Source organism: Glandiceps talaboti, chromosome 12, assembly GCF_964340395.1.
Source record: "Glandiceps talaboti chromosome 12, keGlaTala1.1, whole genome shotgun sequence".
NCBI classification, from domain to species: domain Eukaryota; kingdom Metazoa; phylum Hemichordata; class Enteropneusta; family Spengelidae; genus Glandiceps; species Glandiceps talaboti.
In genome coordinates, this window is record NC_135560.1 from 23,690,130 (window position 1) to 23,716,674 (window position 26,545).

The 26,545-nt window shown below is 35.5% G+C and overlaps 1 protein-coding gene across 1 annotated transcript in view; it reads right to left on the minus strand.

Moving 5' to 3' along the window:
* Nucleotides 1-25,412, minus strand: part of LOC144443781 (scavenger receptor cysteine-rich domain-containing protein DMBT1-like) — a 37,344-nt gene extending 11,932 nt beyond the window's left edge. Inside the window, exons 1-22 of the mRNA XM_078133327.1 lie at nt 25,129-25,412; nt 24,811-24,997; nt 19,137-19,362; nt 16,754-16,938; nt 16,208-16,375; nt 15,359-15,774; nt 13,346-13,481; nt 12,713-12,859; nt 11,997-12,032; nt 10,867-11,012; nt 7,414-7,566; nt 6,576-6,764; nt 5,808-5,942; nt 5,372-5,459; nt 4,932-5,111; nt 3,993-4,289; nt 3,210-3,426; nt 2,699-2,823; nt 2,242-2,491; nt 1,635-1,809; nt 799-1,109; nt 30-289 (exon numbers count right to left, since the gene is read on the minus strand). Of these exons, the coding sequence (XP_077989453.1) occupies nt 30-289; nt 799-1,109; nt 1,635-1,809; nt 2,242-2,491; nt 2,699-2,823; nt 3,210-3,426; nt 3,993-4,289; nt 4,932-5,111; nt 5,372-5,459; nt 5,808-5,942; nt 6,576-6,764; nt 7,414-7,566; nt 10,867-11,012; nt 11,997-12,032; nt 12,713-12,859; nt 13,346-13,481; nt 15,359-15,774; nt 16,208-16,375; nt 16,754-16,938; nt 19,137-19,362; nt 24,811-24,922 (3,952 nt within the window). The 5' untranslated portion in view covers nt 24,923-24,997; nt 25,129-25,412. The remainder of the gene's footprint in view (nt 1-29; nt 290-798; nt 1,110-1,634; nt 1,810-2,241; nt 2,492-2,698; nt 2,824-3,209; nt 3,427-3,992; nt 4,290-4,931; nt 5,112-5,371; nt 5,460-5,807; nt 5,943-6,575; nt 6,765-7,413; nt 7,567-10,866; nt 11,013-11,996; nt 12,033-12,712; nt 12,860-13,345; nt 13,482-15,358; nt 15,775-16,207; nt 16,376-16,753; nt 16,939-19,136; nt 19,363-24,810; nt 24,998-25,128) is intronic.
* Between the last annotated feature and the right edge of the window lie 1,133 nt (nt 25,413-26,545).

Consider the following 26,545-nt stretch of genomic DNA (forward strand, 5'->3'; position numbering starts at 1 on the left):
AAATGATAACAGATATTAATTAAATTTACCTTGCAATACATAGCCTGGTTTGCAAACTTGACAGACATCATTGGTGTAGGCATTAAAGCAGGCTAAACATTTCTCATTACATGGCTGGCATTCTCTGCTCTTAATGTTGCCATAGAAACCATCAGGACACTTTGCAATACATACATTTCCATTTAAGAAGTAAGGTTCAGAACAAGCAGTACATTTATCTGGTCTTCCTTCACAATATCTACAAGTAGCTGCACAGTGTTGACAAATATACTGTGGTCCAACGTAGTACCTAGATAGAGGAACATTGTAAATTATGTCAATTTCAAACAAAATGCTCATCTGAGAGCTTTTATGTGGTGGCAAGTCAGGGTAGAAAAGTGGCCATTCATTGTTGACAATTACAGGTCAGGTTTATGCTAATGGGATCAAGTAAAATTAATTCTTATTCTGAATTCAGTCCCTAGCCTACACCTCACCTTTATATTGCCTAGTTTTGATATAACTATATTTTCAGCACTAAATGAGTACAAGCACATGACTCTTCAACTAGTTTCATACCTCAGTGGGATTTTTCAAACATTTTGATGTAAATCCGACTACTTTTCTACATTTTTGCCTGTAGTATATTCCATCACTGAAGTAATATCAATAACAAGTATTAAGCATATCTTAAGTATGATGTGCCAAGCCTTCTCAGCAAGAATTATTTTGAAGTGAAAATCTTTGTAAATTAAGGCTTTCACAGGAGTGAAACACAGACTGCCTTTCTGGATAACAATCACTGGAATACAGACTTACCCAGGACCACAGTTTAAAACACACTGCTGTGAGGAATCAGGTCCGCTACACCGTACACCAATATCTTCATCATGACTGCAGTCATGGTTACCAATCCCTGATGGATGCATTGGACACTGTCGTAGAGTTCTCTCATTACCAGCACACTCTACATCATCCATTAATATTTTACCACTACCCTGTCCAAACTGTGCAGAATCTGTAACAACAGCAACAGCTGAACCGAGACTCAGTTGTCGACACACTACCTCAGCATCACGGATGTCCCAGCCATCATCACAAACAGTGCCCCATTCACCATTGTAAAATACCTACAGGGTACAATCACATGAGCATATATGAAGTCAAATGCAAGAACAGTTATAACCACTCAGGGTAAAATCACTGATTTTTAAATAATTCCTGCTACAGTGTTTAGCGAGTTACAAATGTTGCATGGACAGGAAAAAACGTCTTATTCAGTAAGAAAGGGTTTATGTATTTACTAAAAATATCTTTAGGTACAAGTAAAATACACGAGGAATGTACCATCAAATATATTATGGGGCAATGATTAGTAAATTACCTGCAGAATAAAAAGTATTTTTTGAATGTAAGTGATGGGCTACTGTTATATACAAACCCAGGAAATAAAGACATTTTCATAATTTATTGGTTCTGGAAAGTCATTTCAAGTTGATATTGTGTCTGTATTGGGTATATTTGCTGTTGGCCATTGCCTCATGGGAGTGAACAGAAATAATACATTAATGAGATGTTTTACACTGAAGGAAATAAGCACTTAGGAGTCATGAATTATTTCTGCTGACTCCAGAGCAAGTAAGAATATATCTCACCTCCACACGTCCTTCAAATTCATTGGTCCCATCAACCAATCTGATTTGTTCACTGCCTTTCATAATGAATGCAGTACCACAGGTATCAACACATGTATTCATCATACTGAGGTACTTGCTAGGTGGACATTTGACACACTTAGTTGGACTATCAACACAGTCAGCACACTCCATACTGAAATTAAGCATTACATAAATTTATTAATAAACATGGTCAGGGATGTAGCTAATTTTAAAAGTAGGCAGTAATATTTACAAACAAGACACATCAATTTGCCCATCAAGATACATACTGGTTGAAACAACAAATTTTATGCAAATGTTTTGAAACAGTAGCTGGCACAACATTGTGGAATATCTAGTTGTTTTGGCTATCTACCAGCCCTTATCTACATCTCTGCATGTCATATCTGGTATCCCAATTCTCATATGGATATAAATTAATTAAAAGTAAAGGAATGGAATAACAGAACTGGTTATAGAAGATGTGAATTATCGAAGTCTTTCAAATTGACAATAGAGGATAGGATGGGATAAGTCTGCAGTTCTTTCATTAGCAATATTTCTAATGTCTGTCATATGTATAGTGTAACACAATGTGTCTTACCTGCACTTACTGCATACCCTGTCTTGGTTGCCAAAGTAACCTTCTTCACAAAAATCAACACATTGGTTTTGTTGATCAAGAAGTTTGCCATGTGGGCAGGTCAAGCAATGGTCTGACACAGTCTGACAGGTTGAGCAGGATGGTGAACATTTACCACATTCTGTACCAGAAGCTGACACGTAGTAACCCTGTCTGCATTCACTGGCACTAATACATGTACGGGACATGTCAGGTCCTGAACAACGTACACCTGAAATAGTACATATAGTATATTATGACTTACACTTTCAGTCAGATACAGTAGCACCTACACTGAAATCATACTGCATCAAACCATAATCTCAGCCATCATGACTACCATGTGATATGCAGAACTGACCTATCAGCATCAGTCATACACATCAAAAGAACCCATGACTACCATGTGACTACCATTTGATATTTGGAATTCACCTACCAGCATCTTCACTATGTCTGCAGTCACTTGACTTCCATCCAACATGTTTACACTGAAAAATTGAGCTTTCATTTCCAGCACATACAACTTCATCTAACAAAATCTGTCCACTACCTTGGCCAAAACTGAAAAAAAAATGTTTTTTATAAAGATAATCGCAAAAAGTCATAACACAAAATACATAAAAGTACAGTAACAGAACAGTTTAGTCTTGTTTATTGTATATACATGATACAGTCTATTAGAATTTTATGAGGTACCAGCCTCTCCTAAGATATACATATTAGAATTGCACTGAAATTATCAGAAACAAATCTCCATGGAAAACATATACCCCAACATTTCAATGCAATGATGGACACACAGACCTAAAATAGTAGCCCCTCAAACTTTGCTCATGGGGGGGGGGGGGGGGGGGGGGGGGGGGGCTATAAAGTATAAGTTAGGGTATAATGATACATCAGGTGATGTGAGGTTGAACACCATTATTATTTTGTAAAACTGTACTTACTGAGCTCCTCCATAGACTTCTACAGCATGTCCTAACTTTAATTCTTGACATACAACATCACCATCATCTAAATCCCACTGATCATCACAAATAGTTCCATAGTTATTTTCATATTTGATTTCTACTCTGCCTTCTAGAGGACTGTAACCACTAACAAGACGGACCTTATCACTAATCTGGATGCTGAACTCATCACATTCCAATGTACAGCTACTTCCTGTAAAGTCAATATCAATACATATAAATCTCATATCAGTTTTATCAAAATTGCTTTGTTCAGTCGAGTTGGTTTAGAACGTAAAGAACATATTTTAAAACATACATAATTTTCAAACCCCTTTTCAAAGCTGTACTAAGTATAACTTGAGAATTCTTTTTTCAATCAGACAACCAGTATTATATTCAGTGAAAATCTTTAAAATACCAATAATTAGAGAATACATGTAACTTTAACTTTAAGGGATCAATTTTATCCAATAGTAGCACAGCAACAGGTTGAAATCGTGATTGCATTGGGTGCTAATTTTCAGTTTTAAGTAATCTTTTCATCAAGTTTATAGTAAAATTGACAAACATGAAATGTCACACACGTCGCATATGTACAGGTCATTTCAATGACATTAGTAAAAACTTATAACCATAGTCTCACTTCAGGACCACTATATGTGCACTTTGGGGTTTGTATGAAAACTTGACAATGGATGGTTAGTCATGTGTAACAGTCGCTACAAGCGATGAAGGCAAAACGAGTAAAACAAACAAATAACAATAACAACAACTGACCTTGTAAATAAAATGGAGCAGCACAACTTGTACAAGTAGAAGGACTTCCTTCACATGTTGCACAATTATCAGAACATGAAATACAAGTTTGATCACGGATACTTGGATGATATCCATGGCCACAATCATCAACACATGTTGTACCATTGAAGTAGTAACCTTGGATACATGCAGTGCATAGATGGGCTTGGTTTGCACATGTTGTACAACTACTGTGGCATGGCTTACAGGTACGGTCCACAGTGTTGGCATAGTAACCAGTCGGACATGTTGGCTGACAATGTCGTACACCAGGACCTATAGAAAGATAGAATGTTAGGTTATGATGACGCATGATGACCTATTCAATGATAGGTTAAGATAAACATACTTACATTACTACCAAAATTAAGTTACTGTAGAGTTTGAATTTAATAGGCGGTACAGATTTTTGTCTCACACATTTTTTTGTTACAAATTACACATTACAGTGGTAGCATGCACGCACACAAAATGATGTCCTATCCTATAGATTATGGATAAAAAACTGGGAAAACCACTATCGTGTAGATTATGGATAAAAAACTGGGAAAATCACTATCCTATAGATTATGGATAAAAAACTGGGAAAACCACTATCCTATAGATTATGGATAAAAAACTGGGAAAACCCCACTATCTTATAGATTATGGATAAGAGGCAGTGAATACATGATATATGAAACAAATAAAATTTACAACTTACTCCATTTCCGAAGGAAACTTTCTAAAGGTTTCCTTCAACTTTTAGATGGATTTTGAATTAAATATTTACAACTGTTTTACAATCAGCTGTGATAAAGTTTGATAATATCAGTTTCTAGAGGACCCTAGGTAATGTATACTTAGGTAGATGAGTGGTCATATATCGTTTTAATGATCAATACTTGGGTAATTGTATAATATATATCTTTGTAATACCTTTGCATCTAATGACGACATCTTTGTTGTGGTTACAATCATTGTCTCCCCAAAATGTGCTGTGACATTCCATTAATGATTTCTCCTGACCCAGACACATGACGTTGTCCAACCAGATTGGTCCGTTGCCAGGCTTGATATCACTGGATCCTCCTAATTCCAGTATAGCGGCGACATCACCTACAATGACAACATATTCACATCAAACATCAATTGATTGCAATACATATCTGATACACAGCAGTAGAAGGTAATATCCCTGGATTACCCAAAACTATATTTCGTTATTTAAATCACAGACTTTGGATCTCTCTCCAACATCTATGTTTAAACATAATCTTGAATCAAGTGTTTTACATAGATTCCTGGCTGTCTAATTTACTTAAAAACAGAAATAGAACAGAAGATAATAATTTAATGACAAAGTGTTAGAAACTTACCTAGATTAAGTTGATGACATGAGACGTTTGCTGCATCCATATCCCAAAAATCATTACAGACAGTTCCCCAATTACCATCATGGAATATCTGAATGTAAGGAAAACCAAAGACTACTTATTGTAGCAATGTGTATGAAATAAATCACTTAACAACAAATTACTATAAACAGCGCCATCTATGATAGAGTGAACAAGACACAGTTTGTTTTGATGATAAACAGCGCCCTCTATCATGGAGTGAACAAGACTGACAGTTTGTTTTGATGATAAACAGTGCCCTCTATCATGGAGTGAACAAGACTGACAATTTGCAGTCAAAAGCCAGCTTATCAAATTAAGTTGTGTGTATTGATTAAAATGTTGGAACTATTAATTCAAAATAACTTCAATCATCAACAGAATAATACCAAAATATCTGCAATTGTGCCAAACTCACCTCTAATCTTCCCTCCAATTGGTTTCTGCCACCACTTAATCTTAACTGAGAGGTGGATTGAATCTTGGCTGCCTCTACCATTACTGCATATGATCCATGCTCACATTCACTCACACAACGATGATTGTGAAAAATCTGGAATTAAAGAAAGGGTAAAATAATGAAATTAGCGAAAAAGGTTTACATGATAACATTTATATAACAACATATTTGGCATACATGAACAGGTTATGTACCTTGTAATATCCTAAAAGATGTCCTATAGGAATCCTAAAAGATAGGGGCCAAAATCTTATAAGATTGTTCTTATAGGAATACTTTACGAATCCTATAGGATTCCTATAAGACTTTTTCCTATAGGATTCTATAGGATATCTTCGTAAGGGTAAAACCATCAAACTGTTACACAAAGGGATGAACAGTGGATAGATAGTGCACTGTGTATATATTTAATGTAGTAGGTGACCAATGTCAGATTGCATGGAGATCGAGGGGGGGGGGGGGGGGGGGCATATCTGATATACTAATTTGAATTCAGAAGCAACATGTGTCACTGACTAATTACACAGGATGAGTGCCTATCTTGAAAATATCACTGCAAGTATATAGGAGGCAGTTTTGATTGATACAATGGCAGAATACTTGAACAGTGAGTACTCAAACTGTAGATGATCATGGCTTGTATCACAGCAGGTTACCTTTCATTATTTTACCTCTATATCTCTTATTTATATTAATGGGTTTTGTTCTAAGATGTGCAGGACATACCTTGGGTGTTTTACAGCTGGTACACTGTAGATTGTTGTCACTATTGTACTGACAAGTTAAACAATCTGATGGACATATTTCACACAGAAATGAAGCAGGGTTGCCATAGAGACCAGGTCCACAATTTTGTTGGCAGGTTCCATTATAGAGATACATATCAGGTCCACAAGTTAACTCACAACTTGAACCCTACCACATGAAAAAATATCAATATTTTATTTTTATCTGAACTAATCACTTTAATGATAATTCATAACACACACACACACACAGACACACACACACACACACACACACACACACACACGCACATGCACACGCACACGCACACACACAGACAGACAGACACAAACACACAGACACACACACATACATACACAAACACACACACACACACGCGCACACACACAGACAGACAGACAAACACACAGACACACACACACACACATACAGAAACACACACACACACACACACACACACACACACACACACACACACACAGACAGACCCACACTGGATGGACCTACAGTTTGATGTCAGCTAATAAATACTGGTGTGCTGGCAATGTTGTGATGGTTACTGCACACTCATATTTCATGGTCTGATAAATTAAGTTTCATTTCTATAATGGCACTATCATTTTAATCTATCAACTTTCCATTATTTCTTCACCTTTTAAATGTGACGGTCTCCAGCCAACCATAACAATAGCCTATCCTGTACTGTATAACCTCAAGTGGACCATAACAAAATGTATGGTATGCGATATGACAAGCATACCCTGTGCTATCGATATAGCCTTTAGTAGACCATAGCATTTATAGATGACAAGTTTACCTTGAGAACTCTTCCAGGTTTACAGGCAGTACAATTGTTGTTAACTTCTCCGTTAGCACAAGTACCACACTGTAATCTGTCACACTGTTGACATTCATAGCTTTGTGTGTTTCCATACATTGTAGCACCACAGTCTTCAACACAGACTCCATTCTGTCATCATAAACATAAAACTGGTTATCTACATATGTCATTTCAAATATCTGGCTATACTCTTCTCTAAGCATACACCACTGTAAGATCCAGTCAGTGTCTGGGTAATAATTGAAATTTTGCTGTGAATAACGGTTGTCTTTCAGAGTAATTGAAAACTTTGTTCCTGTAGAAAAGAATAATCCAATGTAAGTAATATCAGCATATTTCAGACAATTCTGGTAAGTAACAACACCTGTTAGGGAAATAGTCTCAAGAAGTTAAAAAGTTGGTCACAATTTTTTCTAAGCCATTAGTAACTATCATGTAATTTCCTCCCTTATACAAGTTAATGATCTGAATCCTTAAATGGAAAAAACATCCTGTAGGCTGTATACATAACATAGATATCTGCAATAATTCACACAGGATCTGTATGTATTTGTATTATACATGGTTTACTTTAAACTCTGATGGTTTGTAAATGGAATTCATGGTAACAAAACCCATGTCACCTATTTGGATGATAAAAAACTTGAATGATAGATTTGATGGGTTTTTGTTATGCAATATTGATCCCAGGTTGGATGTAATTCTAGTTTCATTCAAAGTGTGCAATATCCTGTTTTCCATTTAAACTGTTAAGAGCTTTAAATTATTTACCAATTTTTCAAATACTACAAGTGAATGAAAACATGGCATGCTTTCGTATGTGCATTATTAAATAGCGCCCTCAGTGGCTGATATTGCATACAAATTTTCCATGTACATATACAATATACGTTACAATGTATTACAATGTGGTAAATGACTCCTTGAACATATAATATTGTCTTGTAAGGAATTATTAAAAATGTATTCATTTTTTGACAAATATTTCCCATATGCTACATGAGATTAATGACATTGTAGTATAAAATTAAATAAATATATGTATTGCACTTCCTAATTTTAATTTTTAAATGAAATGTACATAGTTATCATTTATATATGTTTAGATGTTACTCCCTAATATTTTCAAAGGAAACTTCAATACGAGTGATCTAGGGGGTCTTGTCACTATGAGTCCAAAACAATGATTCCTTTTACATGTTGTTACCTCGTATACATACTGGTAACCATACAATGTACAATTGTTTGCCTACTGCAATCTACCAAGCACAGCACAGGATTTTATGTTATGTTACTGTGTTACTGTCACCTGTTGATAAACTTACAGGTCATTCAATGACTGATGTACCCTGAATGTCAATGCACCATTTATTAACAATGACATTTTATTTGTTATAATGATGGATAGGGGTAATCAACAATGTACAATTGATGTCTGGAACATGTTTGAAATCTAACATTCCTAGAACTATTAATTCTTAAACATGGCTGATGCAATGTCCACAAAAGTCTAAGTTTATACATACAAAGCTATTATCAGATCTCACTTTCCTCTCTAATGGAAGTAGCAAAGAATAGAATAGAATTCTATGATTCTAGTTAGTAACATTTAGACCAGCATCTGTGTCAGTGTTTATTTCAAATGTACACAAAATAAAGGTGACATTATAAGGGCAGTCCTATTTATAGTCTATTTATTTTTCAGTGTATCACATCAAACTGGACCAAAATATATCAATATTTCACACTGAACTGGACCAAAATATATCAAATGGTTTACAGTATTTTTGTTGATGTTAAATCTAAGGCATCCAGTCTATTAACATTCTCACAAACCAGAGCACATTTTCTGCTGACACGTCGACAAATGAAAAAAGTATGAATATGAATTGAAAGTATCACTTATATACACATACACAAACTTACTGGTCTGATAAGTGTGCCCAGTTCAAATTAATATTAAGATTCTGCCATGGAAAACAGTTTTATGGAATGTCGGTTTAGAACAAATATATGATCCGATTTAATCACCATGGCTACACCAATAAGATAACACTAATATGAGAACCTGGGATTAAAACCTTGGCCTTTAAATGTAAGCATACACATATGAGGTATGCTGAGTGATTTTTAACAGATTATGAATTCACTCATGCAACAACATGACAAAACATGATTCTCTTACACCAGGACACATGATCTAAACACATGTCTAGATATAGTATGATAACTTCACTATTAATATGTCTATGTATGGCACTGCATTACAACAAAGTATTTTCAAACCTATAATGTACCTGTATTGCAGAATATCTGTAACATGAACATCTTTTGTCTAAAAATCAAGGATTTTTTTTATCTACACTAAAGAAAGATTTTCAACAAACATTTTTGTGTGTGAAAGTTTATACTTTGAAAAGATGAATAAAAAGACAAATGCAACAGGAAATGTTGATTATCAATTATCAATATTACTAATATTACAATTATTATCAAAAATCAATGAAAAATAATTTCAATGAATACAGGCTACCAGCTGTTCAAATATTAATGTCTTAATAAAAAAAGGTGATATTTATACATTCCACAACACCCCTGTATATGCAGATATATATAGTAGGAAACTAATCAATATGCCAAGCAGCTGGTTGGAGTCTAGTAAACATGCAAGGGAAAGTGAGCTTTCTCATGGTTGACACTATTGCATCAGACTCACTGGCATCTAAATTCTGGGGTCATTGAGGTCATATAAGTATGCTTACTCTCAGGGAAGTGACATTTATTTAAATTGTTGCATCATTTTTTTTCAATACTCTGTTTTGTCTGAGTTGTACAGTTCCTGGAAATTTAAGGCTAACAATTGCAATGCGACAAAAATTGCCAATTTCTGGAATTGTTAGTTGAGTTTCACTTCAAAGTAACATTGACATTACAACCTGTTCTCTGTATTCATATACAGATTCCCAGGTCTGAATACATTACTAACCATATTCATTTCTAGTTTGTTCACCTTTATACTTTAACAGTATTTGCATATTCATGAGATGATGAAACAACCCAGTCTACATTATTATGTCTAGAGTATATTCCTACCCTTACCTCACAAGTTAAAATAATAATTGGGACAATAGTTATTCATCAAATGATCTTATAATAAGTTACGGGGCAAAAAAAAAATGATAAATTTTAACTTGCTGTAACTACAAATACAAATTGTAAACTGTGACTGATGAAAACTTAAAAGCAGTTACTTATTTATATATACAATGGTGAATTTTGATATAACGATACAGTCTGATACAAAATACAAACAACAATAAACTGTTTGGATTTGCAATGTACACAATATCTACCTTTGCATCATTATTTTAATGCAGAACCAGGTATAAAAATTACAATTGCTAATTATCCCAGAAAATGATGACTTACCAAATGAAACCTTGGTGGTTTGCACTGTGTACAGACGTCAGCATTGTCAACACAATCCAGACATTGAGCAGAGCAAGCTACACATTCTTTATCATCTTTTAACCAGTATCCTAATCCACAATAATCTAAACATTTACCAGTTGCACCTAGAATATCAAGAAAAAATACAATTTTAATATTCATCTAAATAATGAATTTGTTGTCATCATGAGATTATCAAAATAAACTTTAAACAACTTCATGTGTCTTGTTTCTTTCTTGCTTTTGTTTGTTTGTTAGTTTTTGTTTGTGATGTTAGTGTGTGCGTATGTATGTATGTATGTATGTATGTATGTATGTATGTATGTATGTATGTATGTGTGCATATGAATGTATGTGTGTATGTGTGTATTAAAATCTATATCAACAATCATAGTTATATTTCATTTATTCAGTCATATAATGTGATTCATTATAAATAGACTGAATTTTCTTACATTTGAAAAGTTGCATGTTGTTATTTGTTATTATTGTTTTTTCTTTTTTTTTTTATTTCCACAAAAAGACAATGCTATACTCAGTTGAAGAAAAGATGTCTTTATACCACTCCCATTTATAATAGTACAATGAACAAATATGACAACAAAAGTTAAATTTTCTGATGAAATTATAACACCAGTGTATACTTATATGCATTCAGTACAAGATGATGCAATGACAAACCATACAAGTAACAGACAGAGCCAGCCTGTTATTTGGTTCAATATACTTTGTTGAACAGATGTAGCCCAAAGATACACATTAAACTGGTGGTGACACAGACAATATGTTAATTTACAACTATTACAATCAGAAATGATGACATCAAATATCAACAAAAATATAGCCAAGCCTGGATTTGCAGCGGCCTATAACAGCCCCTGGAGTCTATGGGCTGATGCAATACTGGATACATTTATGTTACACATGTTTAGGGGCCCAGATAGGATTAGGATTAAAATCTAGGTTTGAAAATAGTTGTCTGGCAGAGATGTAGGAAAAGTAGGTCCAGAACAAAACAATGACCCCATTTAACCTGTATGGCTTCACTGATAAGATAGCATTAATGTAAAAACCTGGGACTGAAACTCTGGCCTTTAAGTTGTACCTACCATCAGTGTCTACTTCTTGTGATCCCATGTACAGACCTGAATTAATAAAAATAATACCATTTATATTAAAACCAACAAATAATACATGCAATAAACTACTGGTTGCCATGGAAACTATACATTCAAATTGATGCAGTCACTCGTTGATACTAAATTTTAAATATCAATAAATCTGACATTTATATAACATAAAGATACAATTTTGTTACCACAAGAGATATAGCCTAGATTGTGAGTATAATAGTTTTGTAACCAATGCCCCAATACATATATACTTATATCTCAAAAGATAGGTAGAACTTAGTCTCAGCAATACCATTAGAAATGATATTGCTGAACAAATTGTGTGAATTTTTAGAGAGAAAAGGTTTATATGGGAAACAAAATGTTTTTATGACATCACTACTTGTACTTCCAATAAAATCCATACCAAATTATGGTAGGAAGTATAAACATTATTAAAATATGTGAGTGAATATTTGAATATCCATGTACTTTAGAAATAAAATTAATGTAGGTGGGTGGGTGTGACAGTGTTGATGACAATAGTTGCTAAAGATAATTATTGATAGAACCTGTGTATTGTTACTGATGAGACTTGGGTGTAATACATACCTGTTGTGATATGTGATACCACACACAGGCAGGCAGTCATATTACAGCAGTAATTTGATAGGTATGACATATGCTTGGTAGACTCTATTAATAGACTTTACCTGTAGTCTCTGAACCAGAGCATCTAACACCAGCATCTTCATGATGTCCACAGTCATTTTCACCCCATGGCTTAGCAGTGGTTTGTGCACAGTGAATTAGTTCACTCTCCTCTCCACTACACTCCAGATTATCCATTAAAATACGACCTAATATATATAAACACACAAATATAAACATATACACCTTTATGTAACAAAGTAATTTATTACATTATTATTTATGACTATAAGACATATATGTAATATTATAATATATAATATCACATTATATTGAATATTACATTATATTATAATATGCATACATTATAATGATGTGTGTGTATTTGCTTGTGTGTAAATATCTATATCCTATGAAGTCATTTAAATATGTTTATTGTGGGTTTTTTTAAAATTTTAATTAATAATGTATTTTCTGAATTCATGGTAATGTTGTATTCCATTCATATAGTAAGAAGGCTTTGCAGCAAGAAATGCCAATATTCATGTTTTCTAGTTTTCTTTTCATAGTTGAATATATTTAGTCTTTTTTTACTCAGTATTGTCTACCAATTTCATTGATGGTGTTATGTTCCACCTCTGTTTGTCTATATTATTTGGAAACCATTCTAGCTGGTTTTTTTCCTTTTATATTACCTCTTCCTGGTCCATAGGCAGGTGACCTGACTGCAGCAAGTGCTCTGCCATAACCAAGTGATCGACAAACGACTTCAGCTTCGTGCATGTCCCAGCTGTCATCACAAACTGTCCCCCACTCTCCATCGATGTACACCTGTAGACAATGAAACAAAATTCATCAATTTGAAAAAGTAACTAGAACCTAGAGTGTGTACCGTAGTTAACACAGTGTTTTATGGTGACAGGGCCTTTTCGTCATGTGCTCCACGTTTGTGGAATCGGCTGCCTGTTGCACTCCGTTCGAGTGAACATTTTAATATTTTTAAATCGAATCTTAAAACATACCTTTTTACAGTATGATTGTTTTATTCGCTTTCTCTGATGTATTGTGTTTTAATGGTATCTTAGTGCTGTAAGGCGCTTTGAGATGTTTTTACATGGAAAGCGTTTTTTTTTTTAAAGAAATACATATTATTATTATTATTATTATTACCTAAATTCATCAATCTGTATCATGTCTTCTAAGCTATCTAATTCAGTATACAAGTGTTTACACAATAAAAGTACCGTTACGTTACGTCGTATATTTGTAAAATACACCACGTTTTATTAAAAGTGTGATTTGTTGAGCATAGGAAATAGTCCGATTTGAAAATAGCAAAATGGAAACGTTTATGGTGATCGGACAATGTGCCTCCATACGAGATCGACACCATATTTTGGTGTAAACATTGAGGTCCTACACCTGTGTCTGGTCATTCGTAGCACAGATATACGGATGAACAAAATTAGAGAATCCCAAGGGCCATATCGCTAATAGTTTACTAGTAAGTTACGTTGATGTCGACTTTGTCGCGATGGACAAAGTAGTCCCGTGTGGAAAACTGACGTACATTAGAACTGCAATACTATTAATAATTTCATTTAAATTAATTTATGACGTAATTCAACACGAGAATCGAGCTGAAATCGCGTTATTAACGAGTCACTCTCACATTTAATGTTTTGTTGAGGATGTGTGATTACTCGTATATGCCATACGGACACTTTCATTCAAGGACAAATCTATGTCTAATGATTCCAAAGCAAATCGTAACTATTCGAATAAAGTTATGTATGTACGAGTACAGCAGACGCGGACATCCCTATAATATAAGAAACCCGTCATTTTCCCCATACGTCACGGTGTACCCATGATCCTTCACACATGCAAGTTAGTACCAAAAAAGAACGAGATACAATGATAACGCCTGCTTTGCGATTGTTTGGTTTGTTTTGTAGTTTTTGTACGTTTTCCTACATTAAAAATATTACTTTCTGGTCACCATTTCGAAAATTTTAAATAACAATTATTTTTGCTTTAAAACAACTTTCTAAAGTTGAATGAAATTATTTGTCCCGTCTGGGCACATTGTTCTTGGAATTCCTCCATCGTCTACACATATTACCTTAAAACTAAACAAAACAAAAACGTACAGCAACATCGAGTGAAACGTTTTCTAGAAATAATATACAACGTGACGAATATTACGCCTAGACTCCCAGTTGAGATATTTGGACCAGATATCGACATTTCAATCGCACATCAGAGGGTTTGTCATCTTTTCACCAACATCAGACATTTCGATAAAATTTCTCGCCAATATTATACTATATGCAGTAATGACATTTTCTATTCACGACCTAGTTACATTACATTTATATGTAGACGAATCATTGTACCAAAAAACTAAAAAGTAAAAATGAATGAATGAATGAATGAATGAATGAATGAATGAATGAATGAATGGAAGGAGAGGAGGGACGAACAGATGGACGGATAGATGGATGGATGGATGGACGGACGGACAGATGGATGGATGGATGGATGGATGGATGGATGGATGGATGGATGGATGGACGAACGGAGGGACGGACGGATGGATGGATGAATGGATGGATGGACGGACGGACGGAGGGATGGACGGACGGACGGGTGGATGGATATGGATGGATAAATTGATGGATTAAGGAATCTAGCAAGTTACATACCTCGACTCGACCTTCAAATTCTGTGGGTCCAGCTGAGAGACGTAGGGCTTTGTTTTTGGATAACTGATCACCGCATGAATCGACGCACTGACCGTTGCTTAGATACTGGTGGTCATGGCAACTGGTGCAGTGAGTACCAACGATCCCATCTCTGCAATTTCGACAGTTTTCATCACATGGTTCACATCTCCTACTTTGAGCGTTACCAAAATATCCAGGGCCGCATTCTAGCACACAGTTTGTACCTCTAAGAAAACGTGGTTCGTCACACGTGAGACAGGTATCGGCGTGTCGGTAACAAGTGAGGCATTCTTCGGAACAGAGTTCACAATTGTGAGAATCGGGTTTATGAAAGAAACCAGCCCCACACTGGTCTACGCAAAGACGGGTCAAGTCTGGTCCAGAACACCTCACACCTAAGGATTTAAAAAAATAATATATATATATATCCGTTGGCCCACTAGAATAAGCGTATTATTTCCATTTCCAGTACAAATGAGGCGGACGATATCGATTACCCAAAATTGTATTTTCGATTTAATGAAAGTTGACTGCTGTATTTATTTATTTATTTATTTATTTATTTATTTATTTATCTAATTTACTGTCAACACTCTGAAACTGTCTAGGAACCAGTTGCATAGATAACCACTGGGTGGGGTGCATTTCTTTGTTGAAAGACTTTGTGAAACCGAAAGTACATACGCTACAAATAAATATCTGTATCACGTGGTCAATGTCTGTGACCGGCTTGATAAAACAACAACAACAACAACAACAATAATAATAACAACAACAACAACAACAACAACAACCACAACAACAATAACAACATATATAGACAATTACCTGCATCTTCAAAATGAGCACAATTATGTAAACCCCATCGGTTATGGGCACAGAACTCCAACTTGCTTTCGTCTCCTATACAATTGACATCGTCTAAATGCATCGGTACACGGGCCGATGCAGGGCTGTAGACGCCACTGTCGACATACAGTATTTCCAACGCTACACCTGTACGAAGTCAGAACGATAGCATATTAATTCAACGTATGAGCAAAGTCGTTGCAGCATGATGGAAAATAATTTCAAAGTTAAGCTGACAGTTGTATACATACACGTACATCTGTACATAGATCAAAACTCAATTTCCGGGGTTTTTTCAAGGTAGCAAATGTGATGATTCCGGTCACCCAGATAGCCAAGTTAAAAAAGAAAAGCATCTGTTCAATCATCAAAATAACAGAAAGTCTGGTGGCTCGTAATAACCTATTATTTACAGTATCTGTAAAGGTGGGGATACCTGCTACTACTTGATACAAGGAAGGAAATGTACAACTGACTGAGCTTTTATTCATGGACATTTGAAGATTAAAGTATAAACGTATATACCTAGTTGTAATTCTTTGCAAACCACGTTTGCGTCATCAATGTCCCAATCGTCATCACATATTGTACCCCAAACGCCTTCATGTAAAGCCTCAACTCTGCCTTCCAACGACGTCTGGCCTCCACGGAGACGGAGACGACTGCGGGGCGGTCCTCGGTTTAACCGCGGTGAACAATCGGCAACACACCTGTTAGTTGAATATGCAATACATTATCATCAAAATCTCATATACTTTACGATATTGCCATAGGGATTATATTATTCCATAAAGTGTATTTTCGGAGACGTTTCAATTTTGTTTTGTACAAATAAACATTTCCTAGAATTACGCTATATCTGTAGTAGAGTGAACGTAACATGGACAATTGTTCTACAGACATGCTAAATTTTAACAAGGTGAAAATAAAGACAAAAAACAGTTGCTTTCTTCAATTTCAATTTGTTCCCATAATTTAGGAATTAAATAATACCATGCATAAATAATTCGTCATACAATACAATACAATACAATACAATACAATACAATACAATACAATACAATACAATGCAATACAATACAATACAATACAATACAATACAATACAATACAGACAGAATTGAATGTATCAGCGATGTTGCCATTTACCAGTACTTTTCTGTTCATTATCTTGGTGTAAGAACCAATTTATCGAATCAAATTGGAAGTGATTAGTTGTAATCAATGTGTGTAGGAATTAATGTCCAATAAAATCGTTAATAAAACACGATGTGTAAGCCCAGATAGAAGTCTTTGATTTCATACTATAAAATCGTCTCAAATGCTGCGCTGACTGCTTGAAATCCACAGATATTGCCTACGTTGATTTCGTCGGGAAACTGGGTCTTTGAATGTGTCCATAACAAAAATCTCCGAATGATAAATATACTTATTTATTACATTTTGAATTCCAGATTTTTGTAAGTCTTATCAGACTGAGTCTGTCTGCATCTGGTGTGTACAAACTTCCAGTAATTGTCTACTGCGCATGTCAAATACTTACTGACGTACTTTCTTTTTGACAGTAGATGCCAAATCATAAAATAATGATGCAATTCGTCTGTGTAGTGTAGGAGTTCATTTAATATTCAGTCGTTCAGTGAGTGGAATTTGCGTGATACCTTCAAGGCATATGTTCCAACTAGCTGATGCAATACAACAGTCAGTCCATATACAACAATCAGGTCATATACCGAATATAATAATAAACGTAGAGTGTGATTTACCTAACGGATTGTTTTCAGGTTTTGATTTATAATGACATATTTATTTGCGTTACAAAAATAACACTTCGACGTAAAAGTAAATAATTTCAAATAAAGTGTTTAGTTATTAGACAAAGACTCTTTATGGCCCTTAAAATATACATTGACAGTTTCTAATGACAACGTCATCCTTGGAACGCATTCGACCATTATTTTTTTCTTAATTATACCAAATAAACGTTCAGAGACCAAAACATATATTGCTACGAGATATGATATGATATTATGATTACTGATATTGTCTGACATTAAAAACGACAACTGAATTCGGATGAAGTGATCGTGTATATCATTATACATGAAGATGACCTGTTTATACAATATCTGAAATGCTGTAAATATAATCCCCCCCCCTTTTTACATCCGATTCTCACTGTTACTGTTTATTCTCCTTTTTTTCGACAAAATCACATAACATTCCACATGTCCTAATTCCGTACACAGTGACATTACACGTAAATGTATACATAGACTACTAGTACAGGATGATTCGGAACTTCCACGTTCACGTATTCCTTACAAACATATATACACAGTAGTACATTAACTGTGAGTCTGTGTAATTTAAGTACGCACTACACAACATACAAAGCAATTACATACACCCCCACCAAACATACGTCAAAACAAATGATCAAATAAAATTATGAAAATTCACTATTTCTATACATCTAAATACGCTGAATACGCTCTGTCCCACACAGAATGAGTTCAGACCCGTTCTGGATGCTTAATTTAAATTTCTAGACAAAGGGGTCTCTTTTATAAAAAGAATCGCTGACTCACTGAGTCCTATCACAGACAACTAAACACATTTAGTTAGTTGTCTGTGGTCCTATACACAGTCTCAGACCACACTGTGTATTACGACTGGTTACCACGGCAATGTCACTATGGCATGACATAAATGACGTTTTTAACTTTTATTGTGTGTTTATTTTCTGGCAATGACTTTGTTGACATTGAACGTTTGGAAATGAAAACATATCATAGAGTGGCTGATTTATTCAATGACAATGACTTGTCGTCTGGTTTTCAAAAGTCACCATCATTGTAACGTTCCGGGGGTAAACTCATATTTCAATGTGCTTAAGAACTGCTTACCTGTTACCACGCAGGTAATACGGAGAACTGCAACTGGTGCACTTCATAGCATCGTCTTGGCATGTTTTGCAAGTGACATCACATTCAATACAAATAGCATGGGTTTCGTCAGGGTAGGTACCTGCAGGACACAGATCTAAACACAGGTGGTCTAACAAATACTGGCCTACTGTCTTACAATTTGACACCCAATCGTCCGATCCCCCAACACTTCTTCGAACGGAAACTGGAGAATAAAAATGAATGCAAAGTCATGTGGATGGATTAATGAACAAACATAGGTTGAATTCGACCACTAATCGTGCTTTAATAGAACACACATCGGAATTGTTAATTAAATATCAATTAATAATAATTTCTACAGTTCTTCTAGAATAGACTAATAGGGCAAAAATAATCTGAGAATTTACAAGTTCTATGTCTTGAATTTTATTGAAAAGAACTTCGTAGTGACTAGGTCAGAGCAAATATTTACAGGGTGGAAACTTTATTAATAAATGTCAGGATTGAAGATTTTTTAAATGATCGACCCCTTTCAACAATATTAATCATCGGTATAATTTTAATAACCAGACCAGTGTGAGATCAGTCTAGTCTATATGATCCATTGACTGTAGATTTACATTACACAATACTCTATGACCTAAGTTGAACCCTTTCAAGCAGCGTTGCATCAGCCGAATACATTCCAGGGTTTCAATTCTACAAGCGGTAACGCCTTTCATACCATAGGCGTGGCAAAGGAAATGGTTCTTAAGTCCCACGTTTCAGGCGGTTCTGGTCCACTAGCACTGTTTACTACCATTAAACTGTATAGGCCTACATACATGTCTGTTGATTTTTATACAGACTTCTTATTTTGATTGGGTGTGGGGTGGGGATGGGGGTCCGGCAACATGTTGCTGGTACTTGTAGTGTATTCGGTTAGTGTTTATGCTCTGGGTTCTTGTTTATTCATTACTTCCTTTTACTACATCGGAAAATTTCAAAGGTGAAAACTTAGGTTTTATGTATGCCCGCTTTATACCAAAATGAATATCTCGAAGGTCACTCTGGCTATTTATTGCGTTTTTAACGGAAGGGGATATGGTGGGAGAGTGGCAATCATTGATGCGTACACGACTACTCCATAACACCCCAGTGTAAGTCGGGTCTCAATTCTGACATAGACGTTGGAGACTTTCTGCAATGTCATTCTGACAACGTCCCATTGAAACACCGGGAACGATGTCAGAATCCAGTCCTGGCTTGATCCGTTAGCTGCAAGCAGGACTACCTAGTTTTATACTCAAAATTGAAATAACAGTTATAAATAAACAGTTATGAATAAACACTCCAACAGATTGTATTTTTTTCTGAATAGTATACAACTTATGAATCCCACTTGTTATTTAGATAACGGAATTTTATAGGTACATACAGCTTATATATTCATATTGCAGAAAGGCACACAAATCTACATACCACCAAACGTTCAAACCATTCTCTACACGACCCGTTTTCTTAAATAATCTTTGTATATGTTTTACGTTGTACATTGTACAATGGCGAGTCAATGGAATTCATTGATTTGTATGTTTTACCATTTGGTATTTGTAGAGTGGTGAAATGTAAAAATAAAAACCGTAATCTAAGTTGTTTTAATACTTGTCAACAAAACAAAACAAACAGTGCTGTAAGTAACCACGTATACTGTCGGTGACCCCCTCATAAGTCTTAAGGAGGAGGAAGAAAGTATAAAGGTAACGTCAAGGTTCGATTGTTTCCAAGGATACGAACAGTTACGCGGGACTACGTTCCTTTCATGAATGTCCTTGGTCCAGCACCATTTCAGTCACGACTGGAAATGGGTACGGAATGTAGCAATTGGAACACAACACATCTATCAATTCAAACTAAAACCGGAAGCATAGTACACGAACACATTTGATAGTGGAAATTCGTAAATAATGTGTCGGATATAGTGATAATAGATGGGTGGGGGTGGGGGTTGGGTCAAATATTGCTGCCTTGATATCAGTCTTCGTTTCTTACGTTGACAGTCCCATGTAGGCCAAGAGGAAAGCTCAGACGAAATCTTTAAGTTTATTAAATATTTTATGTCAAGATACTGAAGAAAGTATATTAATATTAAACATACCGACGATCCCAACATTCATTGCGAAAACTTAAACACTCTGAACATGCGACTTTAAAACTGTCGCGGATTGCTACGATCGATCTACGTTTGTGTTGAGATCTGTAATTGTACACGAACGTCTTGACTATTAGGATTACGTCAGTGTCGTTATTATAATATTGGATGAACTTAACGCATTAGTATAACACCAAAGCGTGTTCTGTATGTACCACAATCGTTTATAGCATCCATATCAAGTGTAAAAGTATACTATTTCATTTGCTAATTGGCCACATTAGAAAGTCCACATGCAAGGCTTGTAAATAAACCAATTGAAACAGTATACTCTTACACTTGATATGAATGTTATAAATGAGTTTAGAAAGTGCTTTGTTACGGTGTTACCCGTTGTAATGTTTTAACGACCAGAAAAGTAAAATGGCGCCTCTTTGTATTGTATTTCGAGAACACTTGAATCTGCTGTCAAGTATACATAGCCGTACTACACACGCCGTGACAAGAAAGAATGAATGGAGTTGTGTTCACATTATTTCTATTATACATACATATTTACATCCCTTTACTATAATCGGTATATGTTAGTCAGAAAGGAATACAACAACTAACGGATATAAAATATCGTACTGAGTATTTAGATAGCTTTTACACTGTTTGTTTACAGAAGTGGCGGATCAGCAGAGAACGTCATCTTTAACCCACGCAGGACTAAAACGTTCTCATGTGTCCTGACTCAGTTACTTCCATAGCAGGCTGGTATAGAAAGGTGGTAAAAGGGCTGACCCGTACATTTACATTAATATGTCTCATTACATTAAAACATTGATCAAAAATATTGATCTTTTACCGCTTCACACTATCAAGTAGAGATTGTAGACTTTATTGAACAATAAAATCCTCGATTGAAAAACATAAGTCGGCAAGATTATCACTCATATACAACGGGCATCCAGTAAGTCTGCAACCAATATCCATTACGCAATCATGTCATTTCTATTATGTAAGCTTACATTACAGATTAACTTTCAACCAATCGAAGTAGTTGAACTGACTATCGTTATTTCCCGTTTTATATTTGCAAGTACTAGCCTACTTATTAAAATATCGCTACGTCTATGTTTACCTGTCATTGTATAATCCACTATGCTACACTGCACTGGTACTAATGATTTTATTGTTATTCTTTAGGGGAGAACTGTTAAAAATCCAATTAGCGTATTAAGGGTCTCTTAAATAAATACATTGTATGCTACATGGTGTCATGGCAACAGTTGGGATCACCGTCACCACTTACATTAGTACCAAGGCAATGATTCTGAAGCTAACAACGATGCAACCTAGACGGTTCAGCAACGAAGAGGTCACATACAACAACAACAACAACAACAACAACAACAACAACAACAACAACAGCGACGACGACGACGACGACGACGACGACGACAACGTGACAACAACAGTCAATAAAACAGACACAAGAGGGAGTGGTGTGGTATTCGATGGATTGCCCGACATTCTTACAAACCATCTCTTTAGTTGTATAATCTCCTTAGCATTAAAAATACTATCTGTAAATGATGTATGGAGTCTTTCAGGGATTACAAATGTAACTACACTTCTCACGCCTGTAAGCATTTTGTCCAGGCCACAGAAAAGAAAGTCTGTGTTCAGGCCAACCTAGCCCTTGTTTTTCATCCTCTGCGAGGTCACTCTTTGTGATTGTCAGACACTTACACGTAATTCTCTTGGGAATTATTCAATGAAGTCTGTAGTTGAATAGACAGCTACTTGTCGTTACGCAGTAGTCGGCATTTATTATGGAAATTAAATAACAATACATCGTCAAGATACATGAATACTTGAAAGTCTTCGTTACGTGAGTTTTACTGTTCATGCCTTTGAAGTAAGTGTCGTAAACGCGTCGTTAAATCAGACAACACGACGTATTCCATCACCATCACCACCCCCCCCCCCCCATCTATTGACGGTATATCACCTTGTACAACATTGCTACTTTCAGTTACTTTTAATTCTATACGGACTGAATGTAAATATCGGACCACAATTTCTAGAAAGTCAAGCAGGGTTAAGTAACCACACATTTTCAATTTGACTACACTAGTATCATAAACTCATACACATATCTATAATATTATTATTTATTATTTATTATTAAGCCGTGTACACAAGAAGTGACATTGGCAAGGAAATATACCAAAAGAAACACTGATGTTTACAATGTCTTGAAAATATTAAGTATAAACTCACACATACTTCAACCATACATTAAAACAATTACATGTTGTCGAAAAAATTACAAGAGAGCAAGAAACTGCTCCAATTCAAGCATTTGGATCAGGACTTCGCATGGCACACACGAACACGATAAAGCCTAGAGGTCATATCTGATCATACCCTGTATCCGATGACGTTTACAACGAACAAGATGTTAAATTACACCTTCGCATCTTCGTAGTTTTACCTACTAACATTACACGTCAAACTATAAACATTCTAGTTTTATACATTCCTAATTTGACGAGTAAGGTTTGGTAAAATTTCATGAATATACAGGGTAAATACGAACCACAAGAATTGGAACTTTATATTTGAACAAAATGACGGAGGACAGTCACTTTTGTAAAACCACAATAATTTTTTTCCACTCTGAAAGTAAAACACTAAAATATGCTTTATGATAATAGTTGATTGGTGTTCAAGAAGCAAGACATTTACATACTATGCTCCCATTGGCTGCCCCGTGGCCCTGATTCGGCATTTTACACATTTTCACGTGATGAGCGGGAAAAACGTGCGTGAAAGAGTGAACGAGTGGGTGTGCCACACCAAACACATGAAACACGCTGCATGAATGGGTCTGTTTACTATAATAGCGGTTACTGACATGTATTTGAACCGCCCTTGAGTATGAATATATGATACCAAAATACAAACCATGTCATTCCATACTAAAGATTTTTATCATTATTTTGCCGGATAAAATCCCCACATTAGAGGTAGACCACATATCAATATATGTTTGAACTGAAATAACCATGCCGATGTGCTGTTGTTTACAAACTTCACCGTTCCACGGACTTACTCACGAAGCACATGCATCCCATGAACACACAGACAGTCAACACGAGTACGAAACGTGATCATGCTGGCTTTGACTACGAGTATCCTAGACTGTCTCTAGACCCCGGCTCTAGACTTACACAATTTTCATTCTATTTAGGCTGCATTTTAATTTACTTGTGACAGATTGAGACAGGCGTTGGAAACTGGTCTAAAGGTGTTTAAGAATATTGTATACAACAGCATAAAATCAATTCACGGAATCATCGCTACACTGTCGAGGTATGAATTCAGTGTAACGTATGGTAAACTCAATATTCTATTACGATACATTTCCTCTGTGTTTGTCTCTTGCAGGCCGGATATCGGATGTACGTATGTACGGAACAACACGTTAAGTTTAGCACTCCAGGGAACAGGGTGCATCTTTCTTTTTAAAAAAAATACCACACTTACCACTGGAACCGGATGCAGTAACGACAAGCCATGAGAATAAAAGTACCAAATTCTTCGAAAGTATATTTCTCATTGATTGAGAAGGCTGTACAAATTGAATCCTTATCATCATCGTCGCCTCGTCAAGTCCACACACGTATTATAATGTATAATATTTTGACAGATGTTTCGCCGACTCAATATTTTCCTAATGTGGAGAAAAAGTAGAAATATTAAATTATAACTACTTTTGTCAAGGACGTAAGGTGAGAGGGAAATAAAAAAGGCAATGACTAAAGGTTGTGGGTTTTACCATGGAAATGAGCAAAATAGTTTTACCTTAACGTCAACAAATCTAGCCGGAAACACAACCGACCGCAACCCGGCGATATGAGTCCCCTTAAATTCCGTCTTCTAAGCTTTATCGTCCTTCCACTTTTTGGTCTTCCCTCGACGAATGTACGAATTGAAGTGATATCCCTCTAGCTTCACTTAGAAACAAGCTGGAAATCGACGTCTGTTTTGATTATACGTAAGTAATACCAGTCTATCAGTCTGCGAGCACGGTAGAAATTCGTCTAGCCACACACACGAAAGTGAAGTTGCTTACCGCCGTACCGGAAAATGTGTTTCTGTGTTTGTATGTCTAGTAGTACCTGCGCGTGTATATATTCTTCTCTTTTGTTATGCAAATTTGCACCTATGACACATGGAAAAGCCGTCATCACATTCACGAAGCTGATGCAATCCACACACGAGTATATTGCCTTGGAAACCGTATTTCCGATCCCCCACTTGACGTCATCAATGTTTTGGATTTTAACATAAGAATCCAGGAAACTGTAACAGGTGAAGATTACACTGCAATTTTCGATAATGACAGTAATATAGCGTCAGGAAGATTTTTATTTTATTTTACCATATTTCTTCACTATACAATTGAAAAGGCGAACTGCAGCACGATGTTTCCAATTTTCCGAATTACACATTTCTGAACGCATTCATTTAAAGCAAATTGGAATTTCTATTGATGTAATTTCCAGTGTGAGTTAAAAATATAATCTAAACAAAGGAGGAATTGAAAACAATAATGATGAATTCTAATTCTAATTCTAATACAGTTTAAATATACTGACGCACGTTATCAGTCAGAATAAAACTCCGAGGCTGTATCCTTGACACGTGCTATTATTAGCATTTTTCCAAACCATTAGCATATGGTCTTCTTTTTTTCATCTAAAACCCTTCTAAAATTACTCAACTAAAAGATACGTAGGTAAAAGGACCACCTTTGTCATACATAATACGTGTATCTATTTCTCTAGTCTGGATGCCAACGTCGTATACAAACATCTCTAATCCTGACAAGAGAGATCCTGAGATTCAACGAAGGATAGCACTACTAGACTAGTCTTGGTATAAAGGATTTTATTTCAAAAACAGTAATCATTCAAGTTGGCGTCCACCTATCACGAGAGGAAAGACCTACACCTAACATTTACATTATATGTACAAGATGATAACGAGGCAATGATAAGTTTCAACATGTTGTATTATAAACATTCTCATATTGTAAATTTTCAATAAAAATTCCAATACCACTGAAAATAATGGCCCCGTTACATCATTGCTTTCAGTTCATCTTTCGTGGGGTCAGTCGTTCGAAAGTTTACAAAACTCAAGGCATTGTTTATCCTGAAAGGTTCAGCCGTTGTTTTCGTTTATGTATAGGGGAGATATAGTTCAATATAACTTT